The 25,174-nt window shown below is 47.1% G+C and overlaps 1 protein-coding gene across 2 annotated transcripts in view; it reads right to left on the bottom strand.

Annotated features, from left to right (window-relative positions):
* LOC126213267 (uncharacterized) overlaps positions 1 to 25,174 on the bottom strand; it is a 163,890-nt gene that overhangs the window by 123,380 nt on the left and 15,336 nt on the right. For both annotated transcript variants that reach the window (XM_049940931.1, XM_049940930.1), the window contains exons 3-4: positions 7,647 to 7,709; positions 7,470 to 7,529 (exon numbers count right to left, since the gene is read on the bottom strand). In XM_049940931.1, coding sequence (XP_049796888.1) covers positions 7,470 to 7,529; positions 7,647 to 7,709 — 123 coding nt within the window. The remainder of the gene's footprint in view (positions 1 to 7,469; positions 7,530 to 7,646; positions 7,710 to 25,174) is intronic.

Genomic DNA, 25,174 nt, shown 5'->3' with positions numbered 1-25,174 from the left:
CTTATATACAGAGGCCACCTGAACTTATTCCAAGCTGCCTGGGTCTTTGCACTAGGTGAGAGATTTGCAATAAATGCAAGCTAAGTAAGAGGCCAATGCTGTAGAGTAATCTCTGAACAAATGATCTGTGATTCCATTTGGAAATGGCAACTATTTTGTTTTCAACTGTTTGAGTTGCTTCTCTACTCCAGGGATCATATAACTATGTCCCCAACACAGGAGTCTGTGTGACAGTGAAACAACAATATGTTTGTATGATCCTCCTGCACAAACTTGAAAACTCAGTACAGAGAGGGGTTGGTGATCATCACCTGCTTTCCTCCAAAGCAACACCAGACTGGTCAATGACTGCCTGGGTAGAAGTCTTTGACTTAGTGATTTTATGTAGAACCAGAAATTTCTCATGTTCCCAGTAAAAATCTGTTGCTCATGTACGACAGTGGTAGTTGTATGCTTCACGCATCAATCTTTTTACAGACACACATATTTCCAGTAACTCTTGCCTGTCACCAATGTGCATACTTTTTTTGAACTGAGTGCAGAACAGTGTTTCCCCAGCATTTTCGAATTTTGTTGTTAAGCTGCAGTGGGTTTTTTCTGTCTGTAACCAAGTTACTCACCACATATTTACTCTGTGTGTGATTTACAGTCCATTTAACATATGCCCATATTCCTCTATGTACAGCGTATTAGAAGTAAATGACATTCACCCATTGTCTAAATGGGATGCTAACAACTACTTATCTGCTCTTTCTAGCAAATTATTCTCCTAGCCTCCTTGAAGGATTCATGAACTTCATTTAGCATTGTTGCTGTGCTGGCATCATGATCACTAACCCCACTCTGTAGTTAAACTGTCTGTAAGGACAAACCTGTTCATAGTTACAATACAAGGTCTAAAGTATTTTAATTTTGTCTGGGCTGTCAAAGTTGCAGCTTACGACAGCTTTCAGGAAACTGTTCTAAAGTACTACACAAAACTGCCTCTCCATACCACCTGCAATGTATGCACAGACATCTTAGTCTTTACTCAGTAGGTTATGATCACCTGCTTTTTATGCATTACTTTGTGTAGATTTTCCTTGAATGAGTCTGTAACTGTCACAGCAGTACAACATGGCGAATAAAAACATCTAATGTTGGAGTTTCCATACACGGAACCATTAAGGGAACTGCTCATTACAACAGGTTGGTTGGTTGGTTTGTGGGATTAAAGGGACCAGACTGCAACGGTCATCGGTCCCTTGTTCCAAAACTTAAAAACTACCACACAGAGGAAAAAAAAAACAGATAATAGAGACAACAGACAACACAGGACAAGAAAAACTCAGACAAAGAACAGACATAACAAATTAAAATCACACGGAGTGTGGTGGTGGTTGGCCGACCATAGAATAAAAAAGGAAAAGCCTACCACGGAGAACACATTAAAAACTCAGTTTAAAACCGTAGGCCAAAGGCCAGAATCAACAGAAAAAAATAAAATAAAACATAAACACTCATATTAAATGATAAAAACCCCCTGCCCGAATAAAACGTAAAACTAAGCCAGCCATAGCAGGGTCATCAGTTAAAAGGGCAGGGAGCGTATCAGGCAGCGCAAATGTCTGCCGGACCACAGCTAAAAGGGGGCAGACCAACAAAATGTGGGCCACTGTCAAAGCCGCCCCACAGCGACATAGAGGAGGGTCCTCCCGGCGCAGTAAATAACTGTGTGTCAGCCGGGAGTGGCCAATGCGGAGCCGGCAAACGACTACTGAGTCCCTGCGAGTGGCTCGCAGGGATGACCGCCACACAGCTGTCGTCTCCTTGACAGCACGGAGTTTATTACGCATTGTCAGTTCGCGCCATTCATCGTCCCATAGCGCAAAAACTTTGCGGCATAAGACTGCCCTCAAATCAGTCTCTGGGAGGTCAACATCCAGAGATGGTTGACTGGTTGCCTCTTTCGCCAGGTGGTCAACATGTTCATTGCCCGGGATACCGACATGACCGGGGGTCCACACAAAGACCACAGAGCGGCCGCAACGGGCAAGGGTATGCAGGGACTCCTGGATAGCCATCACCAGACGAGAATGAGGGAAACACTGGTCGAGAGCTCGTAAACCACTCAGGGAATCACTACAGATCATGAAGGACTCACCTGAGCAGGAGCGGATATACTCTAGGGCTCGAAAGATGGCGACCTGCTCAGCAGTGTAAACACTGCAGCCAGCCGGCAAGGAACGTTGTTCGGAATGGTCCCCTAGAGTTAGTGCATAACCGACACGACCAGCAACCATCGAACCGTCAGTGTAAACAACGTCAGAGCCCTGATACGTGGCCAGGATGGAATAAAAGTGGCGGTGGAAGGCCTCTGGAGGGACTGAGTCCTTCGGACCCTGTGCCAAGTCGAGCCGAAGGAAAGGGCGAGGAACACACCATGGGGGTGTACGTAAAGTGGCCCGGAAAGGAGGTGGAACAGTGAAAACCCAAAGCCTGGAGAGAAGTTCTTTGACGCGGACCGCAATCTTACAACCTGACCGGGGCCGACGTTCTGGCAGATGGACGACCGATTGCGGGAACAGGAGACGATAGTTTGGATGCCCAGGCAAGCTAAAAACATGGGCAGCATAAGCGGCCAGTAAATGTTGGCGTCTCAATCGCAGTGGAGGGACACCAGCCTCCACAAGTACGCTGTCCACAGGGCTGGTCCGGAAGGCACCAGTGGCCAATCGTATCCCGCTGTGTAGTATTGGGTCCAGCACCCGCAACGCAGATGGGGATGCTGAGCCATAAGCCAGGCTCCCATAATCCAGACAGGACTGAATTAACGCCTGGTAGAGCCGTAACAGGGTAGATCAGTCGGCGCCCCAGCTGGTGTGGCTCAAGCATCTCAGAGCATTTAGATGCCTCCAACACGCCTGTTTAAGCTGCCGAATATGAGGCAGCCAAGTCAACCGAGCATCAAAAACTATCCCCAAAAACCTGTGGGTCTCCACCACAGCAAGAAGTTCATTGTCAAGATAAAGCTGCAGCTCAGGATGGACTGTTCAGCGCAGGCAGAAATGCATAACGAGGGTCCTGGCAGCCGAAAACTGAAAACCATGCACTACAGCCCAAAACTGCGCCTTGCGGATAGCGCCCTGTAGCTGACGTACAACAGCTGCAATGCCAGTACAGCTGTAGTAAAGGCAGAAGTCGTCAGCATACAGGGAAGTGGAGACAGAATTTCCCACCACTGTAGCGAGCCCGTTTATTGCGATTAAAAACAGACAGACACTGATGACAGATCCCTGTGGTACCCAGTTCTCCTGGACTCGGGAGGAACTATGAGAGGCCGCGACTTGCACGCGGAAGGTACGACAGAAAATTTCGGCTAAAGATCGGCAGAGGGCCCCGAAGACCCCATCCATGAAGCGTAGGAAGTATGTGATGACGCCATGTCGTATCGTATGCCTTCCGCATGTCGAAAAAGACAGCGACCAGGTGCTGACGGCGGGCAAAGGCAGTACGGATGGCCGAATCCACTCACCAGATTGTCGGTGGCGGAGCGACCTTTACGGAACCCACCATGAGACTGAGCCAAAAGGCTCCGCGACTCCAGTACCCAATTCAAGCACCGGCTCACCATCCGTTCGAGAAGCTTACAAAGAACATTGGTGAGGCTAATGGGGCGATAGCTGTCCACCTCCAAAGGGCTCTTGCCCGGTTTCAAAACGGGGATGACAATGCTTTCCCGCCATTGCAAAGGAAACTCACCCTCGACCCAGAGACGGTTGTAAAGGTCGAGGAGGCATTGCTTGCAGTCCACTGAAAGGTGTTTCAGCATCTGACAGTGGATGCGATCTGGTCCAGGAGCGGTATCAGGGCAAGCGGCAAGGGCACTGTGAAATTCCCACTCACTGAATGGAGCATTGTAGGATTCAGGATGGTGGGTGCGAAAAGAAAGGCTCCGATATTCCATCCGCTCTTTAATGGAGCGGAAGGCCAGTGGGTAATTGGAAGAAGCAGAACTCAGAGCAAAATGCTCTGCCAAGCTGTTGGCAATTTCGTCGGAGTCTGTACAAACTGCTCCACTCAGTGAGAGCGCAGGGACGCTGACAGGGGTCTGATAGCCATAGAGGCGTCGTATCTTGGCCCAGACCTGCGATGGAGAGACGTGGAGGCCAATGGTGGACACATACCGCTCCCAGCACTCCTGCTTGGTTCGGCGGATAAGGCGGCGGGCCCGCGCACGCAGCCGTTTGAAGGTGATGAGGTGTTCAATGCAGGGATGTCGCCTGTGATGCTGTAGCGCCCGCCGGCGATCTTGAATCGCCTCAGCGATTTCAGGCGACCACCAAGGCACAGTCCTCCTCCGAGGGGACCCAGAAGAACGGGGAATGGAAGATTCGGCGGCAGTAACGATGCCAGTGGTGACCGATTGAACCACCGCATCAATTTCATCACTAGAGAGAGGCTCAATAGCGGCAGTGGAGGAAAACAAGTCCCAGTCAGCCTTACTCATTGTCCACCTGCAAGGGCGCCCAGAAGACTGACGCTGTGGCAGTGACAGAAAGATTGGAAAATGGTCACTACCACACAGGTCGTCATGCACTCTCCATTGGACAGATGGTAAGAGGCTAGGGCTGCAGATTGAAAGGTCAATGGCGGAGAACGTGCTATGCACCACACTGAAGTGTGTGAAGGAACCATCATTTAACAGCGAAAGATCGAGCTGTGCCAATAAATGCTCAATGGTGGCGCCTTGACCTGTCGCCACCGACCCACCCCACAGAGGGTTATGGGTGTTGAAGTCGCCCAGTCATAAGAAAGGTGGTGGCAATTTGGCTATCAGCGCAGCCAGGACATGCTGCGCGACATCACCATCCAGTGGAAGGTAAAGACTGCAGACGGTAACAGCCTGTGGCGTCCACACCCGAACAGCGACAGCCTCTAAAGCTGTTTGTAGAGAGATAGACTCGCTGTGAAGAGAGTTAAGGACATATATGCAGACGCCACCAGACACCCTTTCATAAGCTGCCCGGTTCGTATAATAACCCCGATAGCCACGGAGGATGGGGGTTCGCATTGCTGGAAACCAAGATTCCTGAAGAGCAATGCAGAAGAAAGGGTGAAGGCTGATAAGCTGTCGGAGCTCAGCTAGATGGTGGAAGAAACCGCTGCAGTTCCACTGGAGGATGGTACTGTCCATGGCTGAGAAAGGCGTGACCGGACTGGGAAGGCAGATTACGCTGCTGGGTCACCTGCTGCCTCCGATGGAGCACCCGTGCAAGTGCTATCCATTGCGTCTGAGGGACCGGCGAGATGGAGGTCCTCAGCGGACGCAAGAATCTCCACCTCATCCTCAGACACAGAGCGTGTAGGTAGCGGTGGAGTAGGTGCCACCACAGGTGCCTTGGTCTTACGGGTCTTCAATGTCGTTTTCTCTCGCTGTTCCTTTGGTTGTCGTTGTTGAGAGGGCTTGTTTGAGTCAGTCTCTGGGACCGAAGATGATCGCAAAGCTCGACGACCAGTGACCTGTGGCTTCTTCAGCCACTGGTTGGTGTCTGCTGTGCCGCTGGTAGAAACCTGGGAAGGGAGTGACCCAAGGGATCCCTTCCGAGTGAGAGAAGCCGAAGAAGACTTACGCTTATCCGGATTAGAAGTGGGGACTGGTGTCCCCATTGGTTTAGTGGGTGCTGCTCCCGAGGTAGATTGTGTGGGAGCAACAGCGAGAGAAGGGGCCCCCATCGTCAAGTGGGCAGGTGAGGTCCTCTGACTCTGAGAGCTGACTGTTTGTGGTGCAACTAAAGGAGCTGGAGCAGGAGTGACAGTTGAGGCATAAGATGCCATCATGCGCACGGGATGTAGCCGTTCAAATTTCTGCTTAGCCTCCATGATTTTGCGTTCTTTCTGTAAGATCCTGCAGTCTGGCGAGCAAGGTCAATGAGGCTCTCCACAGTTGACACAGATGGGAGGCGGAGCACATGGAGTATCGGGATGAGATGGGCGTCCGCAATCTCGACATGTGAGGCTGGAAGTGCAGCGGGAAGACATATGGCCGAACTTCCAGCACTTAAAGCACCGCATCGGGGGAGGGATATAGGGCTTGACGTCACAACGCTAGACCATCACCTTGACCTTCTCCGGTAATGTATCACCCTCGAAGGCCAAGATGAAGGCACCGGTAGCAACCTGATTGTCCCTCGGACCCCGATGAACGCGCCGGACAAAATGAACACCTCTACGCTCTAAGTTGGCGCGCAGCTCGTCATCAGACTGCAAAAGTAGGTCCCTATGGAAAATAACACCCTGGACCATATTTAAACTCTTATGTGGTGTGATGGTAACGTTAACATCCCCCAACTTGTCACAAGCAAGTAACCTGCGTGACTGGGTGGAGGATGCCGTTTTTATCAAAACTGACCCAGAGCGCATTTTGGACAAGCCCTCCACCTCCCCAAACTTGTCCTCTAAATGCTCTACAAAGAACTGAGGCTTCACGGATACATAGGATTCCCCATCAGCTCTGGTGCAGACGAGATATCTGGGCGAATACTTATCACTGTCATTCATTGCCTTTCGTTCCTCCCATGGTATGGCCAGGGATGGGAACGATTTGGGGTCATAAACGTTACCTTTAAAATGAGCCCTCGAACGCTTAGAGACTGCTGGTGGCTGGCCACCAGCAAGAGATGATGTGCCACGCTTCATTGCGTGTCATCCACCCTGATGCCACCTACTCTGACCAAGGGCCCTCCCCATGGGTGCCACCCAGCCACAGCAAGGACCACCTGGCAGGATGGCCATTGCCGGGAGTCCTGATGCCCCAGGGAGATGGGCATCTACTCCTTGGCATACATGGGGAGTAAACGGCGCAGGCATCAGTAGAGCGATCCCTGTGTTGTCAGGGGGCTACAGCCAACAGGGTACATGGCGGCCCCACCACAACGGACTGGCTACCGTGCTGGATCTTAGGTGCAAAAATGTATGAGGTCGTCGTCGCAGCGAAAAGCAACACTGCACAGTGCAGCATGGTAATCGCACCCAGGGACGTATCCTCGCCCAAGAGATGGAAAACGAGCTGGCACCATTGCAACGACGAGAAAGCCGGCTAAAGGTCTCAATGCACAACAGATACAGTGCACCATGTAAGGCGCCATTCCCCAATTGGAAGATGGAGGTCAAACCCGAGAGGGGACCATCACATAAGGCCGAAACATTTGAGACTCCTTTTAGTCGCCTCTTACGACAGGCAGGAATACCGCGGGCCTAGTCTAACCCCCGAACCCGCAGGGGGATCATTACAACAGAAAATCATAGCTTGAGTCTTGAGACTTGGTACCAATTTTCATATAACTTCATCAATGCAATCTCATGTAATTCTTATTTGTGCTTATAATGTCAAGAAGCAATTCTACAAACTCACAAGCTAAACTACTTCACCTGCTCAAAGATAGTGCTTAAATCCATATGGGGTAAAGTTTAAAAACATTCCATTTTACCTGTTTCCTCATTTCCAATCTGGGGCATACTATAATACTGTAAGTCTTGTCATCCTTAACCTAAAGTAAAAACAGGACTCCTAAAGTGAATACACTTAATATTGATAACAATCACATTATTTTCACCACAACTCAGCAATGATTAATTACATGCAGTCATATAAATTCTAAAATTACCTCTTTAATTGCACTGTCCTGCAACTCTTCTTTTACATTCATGCTGGATGGGTAAACCTGACCCTGTGGTATAAAATAACAAACTGTAGTAAGTACATTTAAGCAGTCACAGTCCTTCCACATTATATAAATGTATCACATGTATAAAGCTCAATTGTCATACTTCTTAAGAATTAAATAGTAGTTCTGGGTAGGTGTTCTCCTCCAAGTTTGAAATTCTGGGTGACGAGTTCACAATGGTATATTTCAATGGGAGGCAGCAAAAAATTGTAAAACTAGTTAATGACAACGCCTTTGAAAATTCATTATGATCTTCAACTTCAGCCTTCTCCCTATGCTATTGTCTTCAATCATATTTTCTAGCTTTGTTATCTTCATATGCATATAATGGTAGTGTAACCAAATCAAATAACACAGTTACTACCAGAAACAATGAAATCAATGTTGTTCATAAAGTCAATGTTGTTCATATCAAATGACACAATACAGTGTACACCAATTGTATGGGGGAGCAGAAACTGGACTGACAAGTGCCACATCACTCATACTACTTTTACAATCAGAATCATAACATGTCTAGAACAGTTAAATCAAAACTTTTGCTTCACTGAATGCTTATTTATACTAAAATTATTAACCCCCCCCCCCCCCCCACACACACACACACCCTACCTTTCCACACTACTTACAACTATTCTAACTTCATGAATTCCTTTTGGTAGGGCAAGCAGGTTTCTAGCAGTACAAAAAGACAGTATAGGATACAGGCTGAACCAGTCCTATTCTATGGATCAGAACTATGGGTCTTACTTGCTGATCTCAAAAGGTGACAAAGTTCTGGAAAGATTATTTATGGAGCACAACCAGCATATCAAGACAGAAAATCCCGTAATGTTGAAGTAAGTTCTGAAATGAGGACAAATGAAACTGTGATAGCATAGAAGGAAATCATTAAACTAGTATACGCATCTGTTGAGAATGTTAGATAATTAGCAGCCAAAGAAGAGTTTTTGATGGAAAATCACCTTATTGATACACATACAGCAGACCACTTAACTTTCAGAAAGAGTGTGTCAATGAAATAATGAAGCAACATGGTGAATGCAGAAAAAGAATACCTTGAAGAGAGATGCTGGGCAGAAGAATGAAAGAATACATGTTATTAATTGATCTTTGCATTAACTGCCAACAATAATACTAATATACTAGTACAAATAATGATAACAATTATTTTATTGTTATTACCACGTGAGCCATGGTATGCTCCCTCTTTGAATTCCTCCCCACACCTTGTGTATGTCACTTCTTCTGCTAGGAGCTTGTGGCACCACGGGGCATGGTAGAGCCACACAGGGTACGTCGACAGTATTTGCCATTCAGCCGAAATTGATAGAATGGAGTGACTGGTAGCCCTTTAAAAGTTCTGTCGAGTTAATAGTTGCAGGCACAGGTGTTGGCAAAAGACTGAACATTGGTGTCATGTTGGCTATCTGTATTTGCTGTTGGTTCTTCTCTGTGGAAGTCACATTATGCAAGGAGCTTTCTCATCTGAAAGACTGCCTGATTTGGGTTGTGTTGCTCAACTTAATACCTTGTGGAATTGCCTTGGAAGAGGTTAGGGTAATGTCTAGCAACCAAACAAGCTTGTTATTACTATTCAATTCCCCATGTTCAACAGTGGATTCGATGATCTGGTAATCCTGAACACGGTTTAAAGTGCGACCATGTTTAGCCTTAGACCAAGTTTTTGGTGAGAATCATCTGGAGAGTCCACTGATCTGTACAAGTACTGTGGTCATGTGGTTGTATTAAGTGAGAATGACAGTGGAATTTAGAAGCTCCCTTAAGCCATTCCAATTTTCAACTGTTGTGGCATGCTTTGGTTGTCTTGGACCTGAACTCAGTGGGTACTCATCATATAGTGGGTGTGAACATTGCCTCTGTACATCAGCTTCATGGAATGCACCACTGCCAGCTACCCCTAGCCTGCCTTCACTCAAGTTATGTAAATTACTGTTTGAAATTTGTATTAAAATTTTGCACATTTTGTCGTTCGGGGGTTTGCTGGGTCGAGTGCTCTTCTTATACACAGTGTTGAGCCTTGTTAGGATGGCCACATGCTGATCGGCTCTATGTGAATCACCCAGCGTAAGTGTGTAAAACCATCTAGTGTTACTGTTCAACTGTTTGTTATTTTGAAGTTGTCATGGGGTGACATCTTCTCGCCTTTTATTCATTTGTTGCTACAAGTTTGTTCTGAGTACTAATTACAGGTTCTACTTTTTTAAACAGCATTCTTGAGCTGCTATGCATGCACATTCACTTACTGAATCACTTACACATTATCTACGGTACACCTTAATAGCATTTTCACTGTGTCTGAAGCCAGCTATATATCAATCTGTGCACACTCATTCTCTTATTAATTACTTAACAGCTCATTGGGGCAAGATTTAAAGAAACTTTCTCTGACTGCTTGAAGGCAGCTCTAGCAATCAATGCACCTGTTTACTTTATTAAATTATGTACATGCCCGTGGAGGTGTACCTTAAGAAATTCCTTTTTCTAGTGGTCCTGGGGCAGCTGTAAATTACTCTGTCTTCCAGTATACCTATTCAGTTTTAACCTTTGAGATGAGTTATGCTTCTGTGTTGTCTTACAGAGCCATCTGTTTCCACATAATTATTTCTTCATTTGTTGAAGCATTTTCAGAGTTGCAGTTTGTGGAAGTGGAAATTTTGAATATAAAATCTAAGGATTGGTGTCAGATACACTATTGTCTTATTTAAATTGTCATTAAACTAAAGTGTGTAATGTCTTACATCTGAAAAGTTCAGAGTGTTGTTTGTAATCCTGCTAATGTATCTGATTTTAGTAATTTTTCTTAAATAAATACATTCTAGTAAACAATGGTGACTCATGTGAACCCCAATCCCTCCAGTCCTTCCACTTAATTTCCCCTTTTCCTGCTGGATGTTTGGTTGGTAACAGAAGCTGCACCATGATGTGCATGTTTGTAGGTATCCACTGCTGAACATGGGGTCTCATGACTGTCCCAGCTTGTCCTTACTGAAGAAGCAACAGTTTATCTATGAATTGAAAGTGTGTCAGCTTCCATGTAAGGGCAGTGTTCCCGAACTTCAGGCTCATCTGCATGCCGGTGTGGACAACCCCTTGGTGGTTAGTACCAACTGCATCAGGGAGATAGGTGTTTCACAAGCTGACTAAGTTCTGGCCATGACAACCTTGTGCCAGAACGTAAAGTGTTTAGAAAGGAGCAAGCCCCACCATAAGCAAATACATACAATTCAGGCACAACTGATCCATTGGAATAAGTGCTTGTGGGATATTCCACAATGTAATCTCTATTCTGAGCAGGTTAGATTAGCTCTGCTTTTACAGGGGTAGGTGCATGACTTGCAAAGTAGGGTCAGCCACCTTTATTTAGACAAATTAGGAGCAATAGGTGGTGAACAAGATTCTCCCACCAACAGATAACTGCCGGAACTAGTAGGAATGCTACAGACACCTTTAAGGACCAAAGGGAATTCATTGGGGAAATTACCTTACCAAATAATAATACTGCTTCAAGCTATAATGGAACTTTCAATTTAGAATTTAAAGACAGGTGAAAGCCATCCTATGGATCATGCTCATATTTATGTTTCATACTGACACTTTGGCTATCTCCAATAATGTTGTTGTTCAGGCACTGTATCCCCTGTGTTAAGCCATGTTTTTAGTCAAATTTTACATGAAAGTGCAACATCGAGGGAGTTGTGGAAATCAATTATTGGGCTGAAACTGTCACCACTTATTAAGAGGCTGCTCAAGCGTGAACATTTTTGGTGAGTGCAGTTTCCTCATGAACCTTTTCCTAAGTACATAGAGGAATGTATATGGCCATTCTAGCCTTGGAATTACGAGTCACAATAAATGCACATCTTTTACTGAATTAGAGGCTTTGGTGTCCTCTATTGAAGCCTGAGTTTCACAGACCAACAGTGATGGGGGTTTAAGTGTCATTATTGAGATGGGGATCAAGATTCCAGGCAATTTAAAAGGGGACCACCTGTAAGGAACAAACGTAGCATGTGTTTCAGGAGTAACAAAGTGGGGCATTTTATATGGCAATGTCCAGTTCCATGGAAGGAGAGTCAAACAGCTGACGTCACAAAGAATGGAAGAGGCAGGGTAGTGTTTTACTACTGAAGTGCTGTCTCATTGTCAAGTCCAAGGTAGGGAAACCCCTGCCTTACCTTTGGGTACAACTTAACCAAGAACCGGTGTGCACCCTTCTCAACTCTGGTAGTTCAGTTTCTCATTTAGATTATCTGTGGTATTTGGAGTTCCGCCATACCTGTGAATTGCCTTGTTTGCATCCATCATCCCAATGTCAAGCTCTCACTGGGCAGATGTTGCTTCTGATTGGCAAAACTGAGTATTGGAAAATTTTCTTGGCCAGTGAAATGGATAGTAATTAGAAATCTTTCAGTGAACTTAATTTTGGTGTGTGTTTTTGTAAGTGGTAGTGGGTTGGGGTTATATTGCCAAGGCAGGTTGTTTATTTTAAATTTAACCCAGCTGAAAAATTCATTTTGTGCTCCTGTCAAGTTGCCACAGGAATTCATAGTGTGTTACCGCAATGTTCGCCATTTGAGCTCAGTCACCTTGGCCCAGTAGAGGTGAAGCTGGTACTGGAAGTTCTTGACTGTTTACCGCAGATGTTAACTAACAGACTGGACGGCACCAATAAAATCCAGTACAAGATTTGCCATACAAATGACATTCCAGAGAGGCAGGATATTTGCAGGCTTTCTCCATCAAAGATGAAATGTATATGTGCTTTGATTAATAATGTGTTGTTCAATGGGGTCATCAGGTCCTCAACCTCAGCCTATGCTTCTACCATATTCTCAGCATCTATGGGCAGCAGCGGGGTGTTTCACCCTGTTGTGGGTTATCGTGCAGTTAACGAGAACGTAGTTTTGGAATCTGTGCCACTTCCCAATCTGCATAATTCTTTTACTTGGTTCACTCGGGCTCAGTATTTTACTGTCCTGAATATCAATCTCGCATATTATCAGATCATGTTAACAGAAGATTCCAAGTATATTACTGCCTTCTGTACAGACTGGAACCTCTACAATTTTAACAGGGTTTGGTTTGTCAGTGGCAGTTGCCGTTCTGTCTTGCCTTCTAGATAGCATTTTGGGTGATTTCAAGTTCAAATGTGTGTATAATTACCTAGATGACATGGTTATTTACAGTGCTGGTCTGTCTGAACACCTGCAACATCCTGAGGCAGTCCTGGTTTACCAGAGGGAGGTGGGACTTTCTGTGAAACCATCTAAAATAACACTGGCACACAGGTTTCATCCTCGGGACATCTTAGTTCCACTGATTGCATTAGAATTGACCAGCAGCATACTAGTGATTTGCGAAAATTCCCAGCTTCTAGAAATAAGGAAGGTGTGGCATGGTTCATAGGCATAGAAAATATTTTTCGCAAGTTTGTGCCCAATTTTACTAAATTAGTGGGATGCCTTAATGATTTAAGAAATTTCAAATGGGATGAAAGTCATCAGGAATATTCTGAAGCCATTAAGGTGGCGCTTAATAACCCACTAGTATTAGCCACACCCAATTTTGAGCTCCTGTTCTTCTTGCAGACGGACACCTCTAATGCTTCTGGAGTAGAAAGTGGCAGCTGTCCTCCTGCAGGACAGAATGGGAGGGGGGGGTGTGTGGCAGGTTGATGGCCTATAGCCTATGCACCTTGGAAACTTTCACCTGTGGAGATGAAATATTCTATGTATGAATGGGAAGCCTTGGTGGTTCTGTTTGCTCTTGTGAAATTCAGATTTTATTTGGAACACTGGGATTTCTGTTTAGAGGCTCAATCAAGCTCTCAGTTATATTTTGGCTCATTACTTCCATAACACCCTCTTATGCAGTCATATGTGCATTTATAAAACTGTTGTCAAGATCATACAACACATCCCCTGGTCCTCCCTGTATAAGCATGTCCAGAGGTTGGTGGGGGAGTGTGAGAGCTGTAAGGGAGCTGAGTCCAACCCGAATTCCCTCAAGGGGCTTTTAGAGTCTACCCATGAGGAATGCCTGATGCAAAATTTTTTTGTTGGTTATATAGGTCTGCTTCCTCTAATGGGTGCAGATATTGGGCACCTCTTAATTATTTTTTTTTACTCATTCCGAGCAGAGTGACCACCCTGTTAACTATCCAGCATTTGTTACGATTTTTTTTCTCTTTATGGGCCACCCAGAATGCTTATTAGCAATAATTCTACTGCTTTTGTTTCCCAGCTATTCGTGAGGTTCTGCTTTGATAAAGGACTTCAGGATGTGACCACAAATCCTTATTACCTGCACATTTTGCTGACTAGGTGAACTGCAAGTTGGAGGCTGTTCTTACCTTTCACAACAAGGCTCAGACGAAGTGGGACATGTCAGTATCATGGCTCAATTTTGTCTTTAACACTGCACAACCCGTGTCCCTGGAGCTGCACAACCCGTGTCCCTGGAGGCTGCTCCAGTATCCCTTGTGCTAGCACATCCAGTCAATTCTCCTCTTGTCAACCTGTGGTCAATCAATGATTTGCTTGTAGAACAAGTCACCCTAACAGTAATACAGCACAATTGGAGCCAGGCTAGGCATAATATCAAAACTGTCCACCACAGGCTAGCCATCTGCTGGTATCGGTTTTGAATTTTTACATGAGTAAAGCGACACACATGCACATTACCCAGGTCAAGGAGATTCAGATGTAAATGGCCCCTTAGTGATGGGGAAGGGGGATTTTGGTTTGGTGGGGGAGGTTGAGCCATAGAGGGCTCCCTCTTTGAATTCCAGCCCCACGTGCCTGGTGGATGTCACTTCTCATTACTCAGAGCTCGTGGTGCCAGTGGGTGTTGTGGACCCAGTGGGCATTTTTGAGCCACACTGGGTGGCAAGGAATGGCAGTGGATCTCACAGGCAGTAGGTGTCTTGGAGCTGGACTGGAGGGTGAGCCATGCATGACTCGTTGGCAGCGTGTGCTTTTTGGCCGAACTTAATGTGCCACTATCATTAACACTATCACTATGATAAAACATTCTTCTTTCAATAATGGTAACTGCCATTATTTGATCAGCCCTGATATTATGATCACCCATCTAAAAGCTGGTATGTCCACCTCTGGCACAGATACCAGCAGGGAGACATTGTGGCATGGAAGCAATGAGTCCTTGGTAGATCACTGGAGGAAGTTGGCACCATGTCTGTACACTCAGGTCATATCATTCCCATAGATTCTGGAAGGGGAGATGATCTCTGATGTTATGTTAAATCACATCCCAGATGTGTTCAACAAGGTTCAGAGCTGGCAAGTTCAGTGGCCATCACATCAATTGGAACTCACTACTGTCTTCCTAAAACTGTTCTATCACACTCATGACCTTGTGAAATGGTGCATTATTTTGATGAAAAATGCCACTGCCAGTGGGAAATATGATTGTCATGAAGGGGTCGACCTAACATGAACCATGGACCTTGCCACTGGTAGGGAGGCTTGCGTGCCTCAGCGATACAGATAGCCATTCTGTAGATGCAACCAAAACAGAAGGGTATCTGTTTAGAGGCCAGACAAAGATGTGGTTCCTAAAGAGGGGCAGTAGCTTTTACAGTAGTTGCTGGGGCAACTGTCAGGATGAATGACTGATCTGGCCTTGTAACTGAAACAGCCTTACTTTGCTGATACTGCAAACAGATGAAATCAAGGAGAAACTACAGCTGTAATTTTTTCAGGAGGGAATGCAGCTTTACTGTGTGGTTAAATGATGATGGCGTCCTCTTGGATAAAATATTTCAGAGGTAAAATAATCCCCCGTTCAGATCTCCAGGTGGGGATAGCTCAGGACAATGACATTATCAGGAGAAAGAAAACTGGCGTTCTACGGAGCATGGAATGTCAGATCCCTTAATCGGGCAGAGAGGTTAGAAAATTTAAAAAGGGATATGGATAGGTTAAAGCTAGATATAGTGAGAATTACTGAAGTTCAATGGCACAAAGAACAAGACTTCTGGTAAGGTGAATACAGGATTATACATACTAAATCGAATAGGGGTAATGGAGGAGTAGGTTTAATAATGAAAAAAAATAGGAATGCAGAAGAACTACTACAAACAGTATAGTGAATGCATTATTGTAGCGAAGATAGACATTTAGCCCATGCCTAGTAGTTCAAGTTTATACACAAACTAGCTGGGCAGATAATGAAGAGATTGGAGGAATGTATGATGAGATAAAAGAAGTTATTCAGATAGTGAAGGGAGACAAAAATTTAATAGTCATAGTGGGAGTGGAATTCGATAGTAGGAAAAGGAAGAGAAGGAAAAGTGGTAGGTGAATACAGAATGTGGGTAAGGAATTAAAGAGGAAGCCGTCTGGTAGAATTTTGCACAGAGCTTAACTTCATCATACACTATGTGCTCAAATGTATCCGGACACTCCCAAAAACACAAGTTTTTCATATTGGCATTGTGCTGCCACCTACTGCCAGGTACTCCGTATCACCAACCTCAGTAGTCATTAGACATCGTGAGAGAGCAGAATGGGGTGCTCTGTGGAACTCTGACTTCGAACATGGTCAGGTGATTGTGTGTCACTTGTGTCATACGTCTGTACAAAGACTTCCACACTGCTAAACACCCCTAGGTCCGCTGATTCCAATGTGACAGTGAAGTGTAAATGTGAAGGGACACATACAGCACAAAAGCATACAGGCTGATCTCATCTGATGATTGACATATACTGCTGACAGTTGAAGAGGGTCGTAATGTGCAATAGGCAGACATCTTTCCAGACCATCACACAGGAATTACAAACTGCATCAGGATCCACTGCAAGTACTGCGACAGTTATGCGAGAGGTGAGAAAACTTGGATTTCATGGTTGAGCAGCTGCTGACAAGCCACGCATCACGCTGGTAAATGCCAAACTAAGCCATGCTTAGTGTAAGGAGCATAAACATTGTGTAATTGGACAGTGGAAAACATTGTGTGAAGTGACGAATCACGGCACACAATGTGACAATCTGACGGCATGGCGTGGGTATGGCAAATGCCTGGTGAGTGTTATCTGCCGGTGTGTGTAGTTCCAATAGTAAAATTCAGAAGCGGTGCTGTTATGTTTTGGTCATGTTTTTCATGGAGGAGGCTTGCACACCTTGATGTTTTGTGTGGAACTTTTACCCCACAGGCCTACATTGATGTTTTAAGGCCCTTCTTGCTTCCCACTGTTGGAGAGCAATTCGGGGATGGTGATTTCAACTTTTGACACGGCCTGTTCATGATGCAGGTCATGTGGCAGGGTGGTTACATGACAGTAACATCCCTGCAATGGACTGGCCTGCATAGTCTCCTGACCTGAAGCCTATATAACACCTTTGGAATGTTTTGGAACACCAACTTCATGACCCTCCCCAGTGCAGCACTCTGTGAAAAATGTGCGGCTATTTTCCAAGAAACCTTCCAGGACCTGATTTAACATATGCCTGTGAGAGTGGAAGCTGTCATCAAAGTTAAGGGTGGGCCAACACTATATGGTTGGTTGGTTGGTTTAAAGGTGGGAGAATGGACCAAACTATGTCATCCCTCCCTTGTTCCTAAGAAAATAATGCCACAAGGGTGAGAATAAAACGGACGAAACATATAACACAAAACAGAAAGAAAGGAAAAGCCACAAGAATGAAAGGAAGGCAACGAATACTAAAAGGAACAAAAGAGGACAAGAAAAAAACAAAGAGATGCTAGAAACAGAAGGGAGTAAAACATGAAAGAAGATTACAGTGGCTGGCCAACCACAAGAATAAAAAGGGAAAGCCAGCCACTCTGCAACACATTAAAACCTCCATCCTAAAAGCACTAGGGTGGAGGACATGGAGGGACAAAGAACATGCTAAAACCTACAGAGCAGTATAAAACCCACTCTCACAGATCAAACGTAAACTAAAGCTGCTGTGGAGGCATTGTCGCCCAACACTGAAGGCAGGGTGCTGGGAAAGTTAAAAGTCTGCCGCAAAGTGAGCAGTCCAGCAAGACGTGGACGACTGTCATTTGCGAGCCACAGTGACACTGAGGTGGGTTCTCGCGACGAAGTAGGTAACCATGCGTTAGCCCCGTATCGCCAATGCGGAGCCGGCAGAGGACAACTGATTGCCTGCGAGAGACCTGCATGGAAGACTTCCTCACATTCATAGTCTCCTTAATGACAGCAGTTTGTTGTGCGTGCTGTTATGCCATTCTGTCTCCAAAAGCTGGAAAACCCTGCAGTGTACGACAGACCGCAGGTCAGATTTGGAGATGCCTATCTCCAGAAGCGGTTTCCGCATCGCCTGTTTGGCCAGCCTGTCGACAAGTTCGTTGCCGGGACTTCCGACAGGTCCTGGGGTCCACACAAACACCACGAACTGCAGGGCATAGATGGACTCCTGAATGGACGCTACCAGAGGGTGGCAAGGGTAGCACTGGTCGATAGACTGTAGGCTGCTCAGTGAGTCAGTACACAGGAAAAATGACTCACCAGGGCATGAGCAGATGTACTCAAGAGCACGAGATATGGCCACCAGCTCTGCAGTGAAAACATTGCAGCCCACTGGCAAAGAGTGCTGCTCAACATTTCCTCCATGAACATATGCAAAGCCTACGTGACCATCAGCCATTGAGTCGTCAGTGTAAACCACTACAGAGCCCCAGAACACAAGAAATGGGAAGAAGTGGCAGCGGAGAGCAGTGGTGTTAACCGAGCCCTTAGGGCCATGCAAAAGGTCCAGACGAAGCTCGGCCAAGGTGTACACCACGGAGGCATACGTGAACGGACCACAAGTAGAGGTGGTAAAGGGAAGGACTCCAGTTCGGTGAGAAGGGACCGCACGTGAACCGCAATCGTTAGCCCCGATCTGGGCCGTCGATGCAGGAGATGGACTGCTGCAGGCAGGAAATGGAGATGGTAATTCGGATGCTCAGGGGAATTATGAATGTGTGCTGCGTAACTGGCGAGTAGTTGTGCATGTCTGATCTGTAGTGGAGGGACACCAGCCTCCTCCAGTACGCTGGTCACCGGACTCGTCCTAAAAGCTCCTATCGCTAATCTAACCCCACAGTGGTGCGCAGGGTCGAGTAAATGCAATGCTGAAGTCACTGCCAAACCATAAACCACACTCCCATGGTCAATTCGGGTTTGGACAAGGTCTCTGTAGAGCTGCAGCAGCATACAGTGTTCTGCACCCCAATTGGTGTTGCTCAGGCAACAAAGAGGATTGAGGTGCTACCAGCACTTCTGCTTAAGCTGACGAAGATGAGAGAGCCAAGTCAACTGAGTGTCTAAAACCAGTGCTAGGGACTGATATATCTCCACTACAATGAGTGGATCGTCATTAAGGTAAAGTGCGGGTTCTGGGTGATAGGTAAGACACCGACAGAAGTGCATGAGACACAACTTTGCGGCTGAAAACTGGATGCTGTGGACTAGAGCCCATGACTGCGCCTTGTGGATAACTCCCTGGAGGTGCCGCTCAGCAACAACAGTACTGGAGCAGCAGTACGAAATGCAGAAGTTGTCTGCATACAGAGAAGGTGAGACAGAGGACCCGGCAGCTGCTGCTAGACCGTTAATGGCCACTAAAAATAGGGGGACACTCTTGCAGGACTCCTTTCTCCTGGGTATTGATGGAACTATGGGAGTCACCAACTTGGACATGGAAAGCATCGAGCAACAGTAAGTTTTGGATAAAAATCGGGAGTGGTCCCTGGAGACCCCACTCGTACACTGCAGCAAGGATATGACATCACCAAGTCATGTCGTATGCTTTACGTAAGTCAAAAAAGACAGCAATCAGGTGTTGCCATCTGGAAAAAGCTGTTCGGATGGCACGTTCAATGGACAAAAGATTATCAGTGGTAGAGCGACCCTGGCGGAAGCCGCTCTGACCTTGAGGCAGCAAGTCACATGACTCCAGGACCCAACCCAACCGCTGACATACCATATGTTCCAACAGCTTACAAAGAACGTTGGTGAGGCTGATGGGCCAATAGTTATCCACATCAAGCGGGTTTTTACTGGGTTTCAGCACCAGAATGATGGTGCTCTCCCACCACTGTGATGGAAAGACACCATTGCACCAGATCCGGTTGAAGATGACAAGAAGATGTCACTTGTAGACAGATGACAGATGTTTAATCATTATGATGTGGATGCGATCAGGCCCAGGAGCTGTGTCCGGGAAATGTGCAAGGGCACTGACGAGCTCCCACTCTGTAAATGGGGCGTTATAGGATTCACTGCAGCGTGTAGTTAATGAGAGGATGTTCCCTTCCAGCCGCCGTTTGAGTGTGCAAAAGGCTGGGGGGGTAATTCTCCGACGCAGAGGCTCGAGCAAAGTGCCTGGCAATCGCATTTGTGTCGATACAAAACTCACCATTTATGGTAACACCGTGGACAGCTGTTGGGGCCTGGTACCCGAAAACACATTTCATCTTTGCCCAGACTTGGGAAGGTGACGTGTGGCACCCAATGGTGGAGATGTATCTCTCCCCACACTTCTCCTTCCATTGTTTGATAAGGTAGTAAACATGGGCACAGAGCCATTTAAAGGCTATGAGGTGCTCCAGGGAACGGTGGCACTTATACCACTGTAGAGTTCACCGACACTCCTTAATTGCTTCAGCAACTTCCAGCGACCACCAAGGGACTGCCATAGGCCTCGGGCACCCTAAAGAGCAAGGTATCGCGTTTTTTGCTGCAGAAACAATTCCTAGTCACCATCACATTGATGTTAACGTGTGGGGGAGATTTAGCAGTGAAAGCAGAGGTGGAAGTTCCCCAGTCCGCCTTGTTCAAAGCCCATCTGGGCCGGCGTCCGTGTGCCTGATGCTGGGATAGAGTGACAGGAAAATGGGAAAGTGGTCACTATCACGCAGGTCATCATGTGCTCTCAAGTGGATAGATGGGAGAAGTCCTGGGTTGCAAATTAATAAATCGATGGCCGAGTAACTACCATGAGCCATACTGAAATGTGTGGCGGCCAGTGTATATAAGAGGCAGAGGTCGAATTGCGACAGTAAAGTTTCGACATCTCTGCCTCGGCCAGTATTGGCATTAAAATCTCCCAGAAGTGGGAAAGGTTTAGGGAGTTGATAAATCAGTGCAGCTAATACATTCAGGAATACTGCACCATCCGGAGGAAGATATACATTGCATACAGTTATTTCCTGCATCTTCCTTATTCTGAAAGCCACAGCTTCAAGAAGGGTTTGAAGGGGTACATGTTCACTACAGACCGAGTTTAGGACATAAACGCAAACTCCACCTGACACTCTACTATAGTTGCTACGGTTCCTGTAATATCCCTTATAGCCACGAAGGGCAGGGGTCTGCATTGCTGGGAACCAGGTTTCCTGGAGGGCAATGCAGACAGCAGGTGTAAAGCTTAACAGTTGCTATAGCTCAGCCAGGCGGTGGAAAAAACCATCGCAATTCCACTGGAGGATGACATCGTGAGACTGGGAAGGCATGGAACATTCAATGAGGCAGTTTACGTCTCACAGTCACCTGCTGCCACCGATTTATTGCCTGAGCAGTCTATATCCATTGTGTCTAAGGGTCTGGCGAGATCTAGGTCCTCAGCAGACGCCAAAATCTGCACCTTATCATCAGTCACAGAGCTTGTATGTAGCGGTGGTGTGGGTGCCACTGCAATTTCCTTGGTTTTTGGAGTTTTTCTTTTGGATTTCTCTCGCTGCTCCTTTGGTTTCCCTGGCTGGGAGGACTTCACTAGCTCAGTCTCTGGGACTGTGTATGAGCATGAAGCCGTACAACCAGCTGCTTTTGGTCTCTTCAGCCACTGATGAGTGTCACCTTTCCCACTAAAAGAAACCTGGGAATGGACTGACCCAAGGGACCCCTTCCTAGCGAGAGAAGCTGAAGGAGACTTACGCTTCTCCGGCTTAGAATTGGGAATGGATGTCCCCGATGGTTGCGGGGGTGTTGCTTCCAAAGTAGGTGCTGCAGGAGCAACAGGGAAGGAAATGCCCCCCACCATCAAGGGGGCAGGTGTAGTCTTCCGGCTCTGACAGGTTTTTTTTGTTTTTTTTTTTGTGGTTTTAGGGCGCACAACTTCAACGGTCATTAGCGCCCAGACTACGTTAAGAATGCACCGCGAGGTACAAGTTTAAAACAACAACTAAAAGGGAAAACATGATAAAAGACAGACTGACAGGCATAGGATTAAAAAAAAAACAGCATAATCAAATGTCCTTAGAGAGGTGTGTCAAGTTGATAAAACGAAGAACGCGAGCAGCTGCTCGTGGGTCATCCGCTAAAATGGCATCTAGTGTACATGGCAGGCCAAGATCAAGACGCAGTGTGTTAAAATCCGGACAGGATGTTAAAATGTGGCGGACCGTCAGCAATTGCCCACATGGGCAGAACGGCGCCGGTGCAGCCGTCAGCAGATGGCGATGGCTGAACCGGCAGTGTCCAATTCGTAACCTCCTCCTGCCGAGAAGGGCGTGAGGAGGACGTCCAAGCCACGGGAAGAGGTTTCAAGGCCCGAAGCTTGTTGTCTGTAAGTGCAGCCCAATCGGCATGCCACAGCGATAAAATGCGCCGACAAATTACCCTGCTACAATCTGACGAAGGGACACAACAAGAAGCTGTTCGAGGCTGGAGGACCGCAGCCTTGGCCGCGGCATCTGCAGCTTCGTTCCCAGGGATACCGACATGGCATGGCCAGGAACCCACATAAAGCTAACCGGAGAACCGACGTCCACCAGCTGCTGAAGAGAGCGTTGGATCCGGTGCACAAAAGGGTGAACCGGGTACGGATCACTGAGGCTCTGGATAGCGCTCAGGGAATCGGAGCAGATGATATATGCAGAATGTCGGTGGCGGCAGATGTAAAGAACAGCCTGGTAGAGGGCAAAGAGCTCAGCTGTGAAGACCGAACAATGGCCATGGAGCCGGTAGTTGAAACTTTGTGCCCCGACAATAAAAGAACACCCGACCCCGTCATTGGTCTTAGAGCCATCTGTATAAATGAAGGTCATATTAATGAACTTCGAACGAAGTTCGACAAAACGGGAGTGGTAGACTGAACCGGGGGTAACCTCCTTCGGGAGCGAGCAGAGGTCAAGGTGGACGCGAACCTGAGCCTGGAGCCAAGGTGGCGTGTGGCTCTCGCCCACTCGAAAGGTTGCAGGGAGCGAAAAATTAAGGTGTTGAAGGAGGCGACGAAAGCGGACTCCAGGGGGTAGCAGGGCAGAGACATACAACCCGTATTGACTGTCGAGAGAGTCATCAAAAAAGGAACGATAAGACGGGTGGTTGGGCATTGCCAGTAGCCGACAGGCATACCGACAAAGCAGTATATCGCGCCGGTAGGTGAGTGGCAACTCACCAGCGTCAGCATGAAGACTCTCGACGGGACTAGTATAAAACGCTCCGATCGCAAGTCTTAAACCCCAATGTTGTACGGAGCTGAGGCGGCGTAAGATGGATGGCCGTGCAGAGGAGTATACGAAGCTCCCATAATCCAGGTTGGAGCGGACGATCAACCGATATAGGCGAAGTGGGACGGTTCGATCCGCTCCCCACGACATACCGCTGAGAACACGGAGGACATTTAGAGAACGGGTACAACGGGCAGCCAAATATGACACATGTGGAGACCAACTAAGTTTCCTGTCAAATGTAAGACCTAAAAATTTTGTTGTCTCCACGAATGGGAGAACAACGGGACCGAGTCGTAAGGACAGTGGGAGAAACTCTTTGTAGCGCCAGAAGTTAATACAGACAGTCTTCTTGGCAGAAAAACGGAAGCCATTGGCGACACTCCACGAGTAAAGATGGTCAAGAGAAAGCTGAAGACAGCGCTCCAGGAAACATGTACGCTGCGCGCTGCAATAGATGGTAAAATCGTCCACGAAAAGGGAGCCTGATACATCAGCTGGGAGTCAATCCATTATTGGATTGATCGCTATGGCGAAGAGAGCGACGTTCAAAACTGAGCCCTGTGGCACCCCATTCTCCTGGCGAAAGGTGTCTGACAGGACAGAACCCACACGTACCCTGAACTGTCAATCCATTAAAAAGGAACAAATAAAAAGAGGGAGGCGACCGCGAAGGCCCCATGTACGCATGGTGCGGAGAATGCCCGCCCTCCAACAGGTGTCGTAAGCCTTCTCCAAATCAAAGAACACAGCCGCGGTCGGGTGCTTCCGCAAGAAGTTATTCATAATGAAGGTCGACAAGGTAACCACATGGTCAACAGCAGAGCGGCGCCTACGAAATCCACATTGTACATTGGTAAGTAGGCGTCGAGACTCGAGCAGCCAAACCAATCGAGAGTTAACCATTCGCTCCATCACTTTACAGACACAGCTGGTAAGCGAGATGGGTCGATAACTGGAAGGCAAGTGCTCGTCCTTCCCCGGCTTAGGAATCGGGACAACAATAGACTCGCGCCAGCAAGCGGGAACATGTCCCTCAATCCAGATGCGATTGTAAATACGAAGAAGAAAATCTTTACCCGCAGGAGAAAGGTTCTTCAGCATCTGAATATGAATAGAATCAGGCCCTGGAGCGGAGGACCATGATCGGCCAAGTGCGTTTTCGAGTTCCCGCTTCGATTCGAGGAGCGGAAGTTGGGTGGCCTAGCCTCCTCTGCCTGTTTGCTGGGGAGGAAGGCAGGGTGGTAATGAGCGGAGCTCGAAACCTCTGCGAAAAAGCGGCCAAAGGCATTGGAGACAGCCTCAGGGGCCACAAGGACGTCATTCGCGACCATCAAGCCAGAAACTGGTGAGTGGACCTTAGTGCCAGATAGCCGGCGCAGGCTACCCCAGACAACAGAAGAAGGAGTAAAACTGTTGAAGGTGCTTGTGAAAGCAGCCCAGCTGGCTTTCTTGCTTTCTTTAATAATACGACGACACTGTGCACGTAATCTTTTATAATTGATACAATTTGCCACTGTAGGGTGGCATTTAAAGGTGCAAAAACACGTCGACGAGCACGTAAAGCGTCTCTACATGCTGCGGTCCACCAGGGAACCGGTACGCGACATGGAGAAGAAGTAGGGTGAGGGATGGAATATTCAGCACCAGCGAGAATGACTTCCGTGAGGTGTGCGACCTGACGATCGCAGCTTGTGAAGGTTTGATCCTGAAAGGTCGCCCTGGAAGAGAAGAGCCCCCAGTCTGCTTTGGAGATGGTCCAACTAGATGAGCACGGAGAGGGGGTATGCTGCAGGAGATGGATAACACACGGGAAGTGGTCGCTCGAATATGTATCAGAAAGTGCATACCACTCGAACCGGCGTGCAAGTTGGTGAGTACATATAGAGAGGTCTAAATGGGAATAGGTGTGAGATGTGTCCGAAAGAAAAGTAGGGGCGCCAGTATTGAGGCAGACAAGATTGAGATGTTGAAAAGGTCTGCTAACAGGGAGCCCCTCGGGCAGGATGCTGGAGAGCCC

This window comes from Schistocerca nitens, chromosome 11 (genome assembly GCF_023898315.1).
Source record: "Schistocerca nitens isolate TAMUIC-IGC-003100 chromosome 11, iqSchNite1.1, whole genome shotgun sequence".
Taxonomy (NCBI): Eukaryota; Metazoa; Arthropoda; class Insecta; order Orthoptera; family Acrididae; genus Schistocerca; species Schistocerca nitens.
This window is presented reverse-complemented; position numbering and strand designations above follow the sequence as displayed.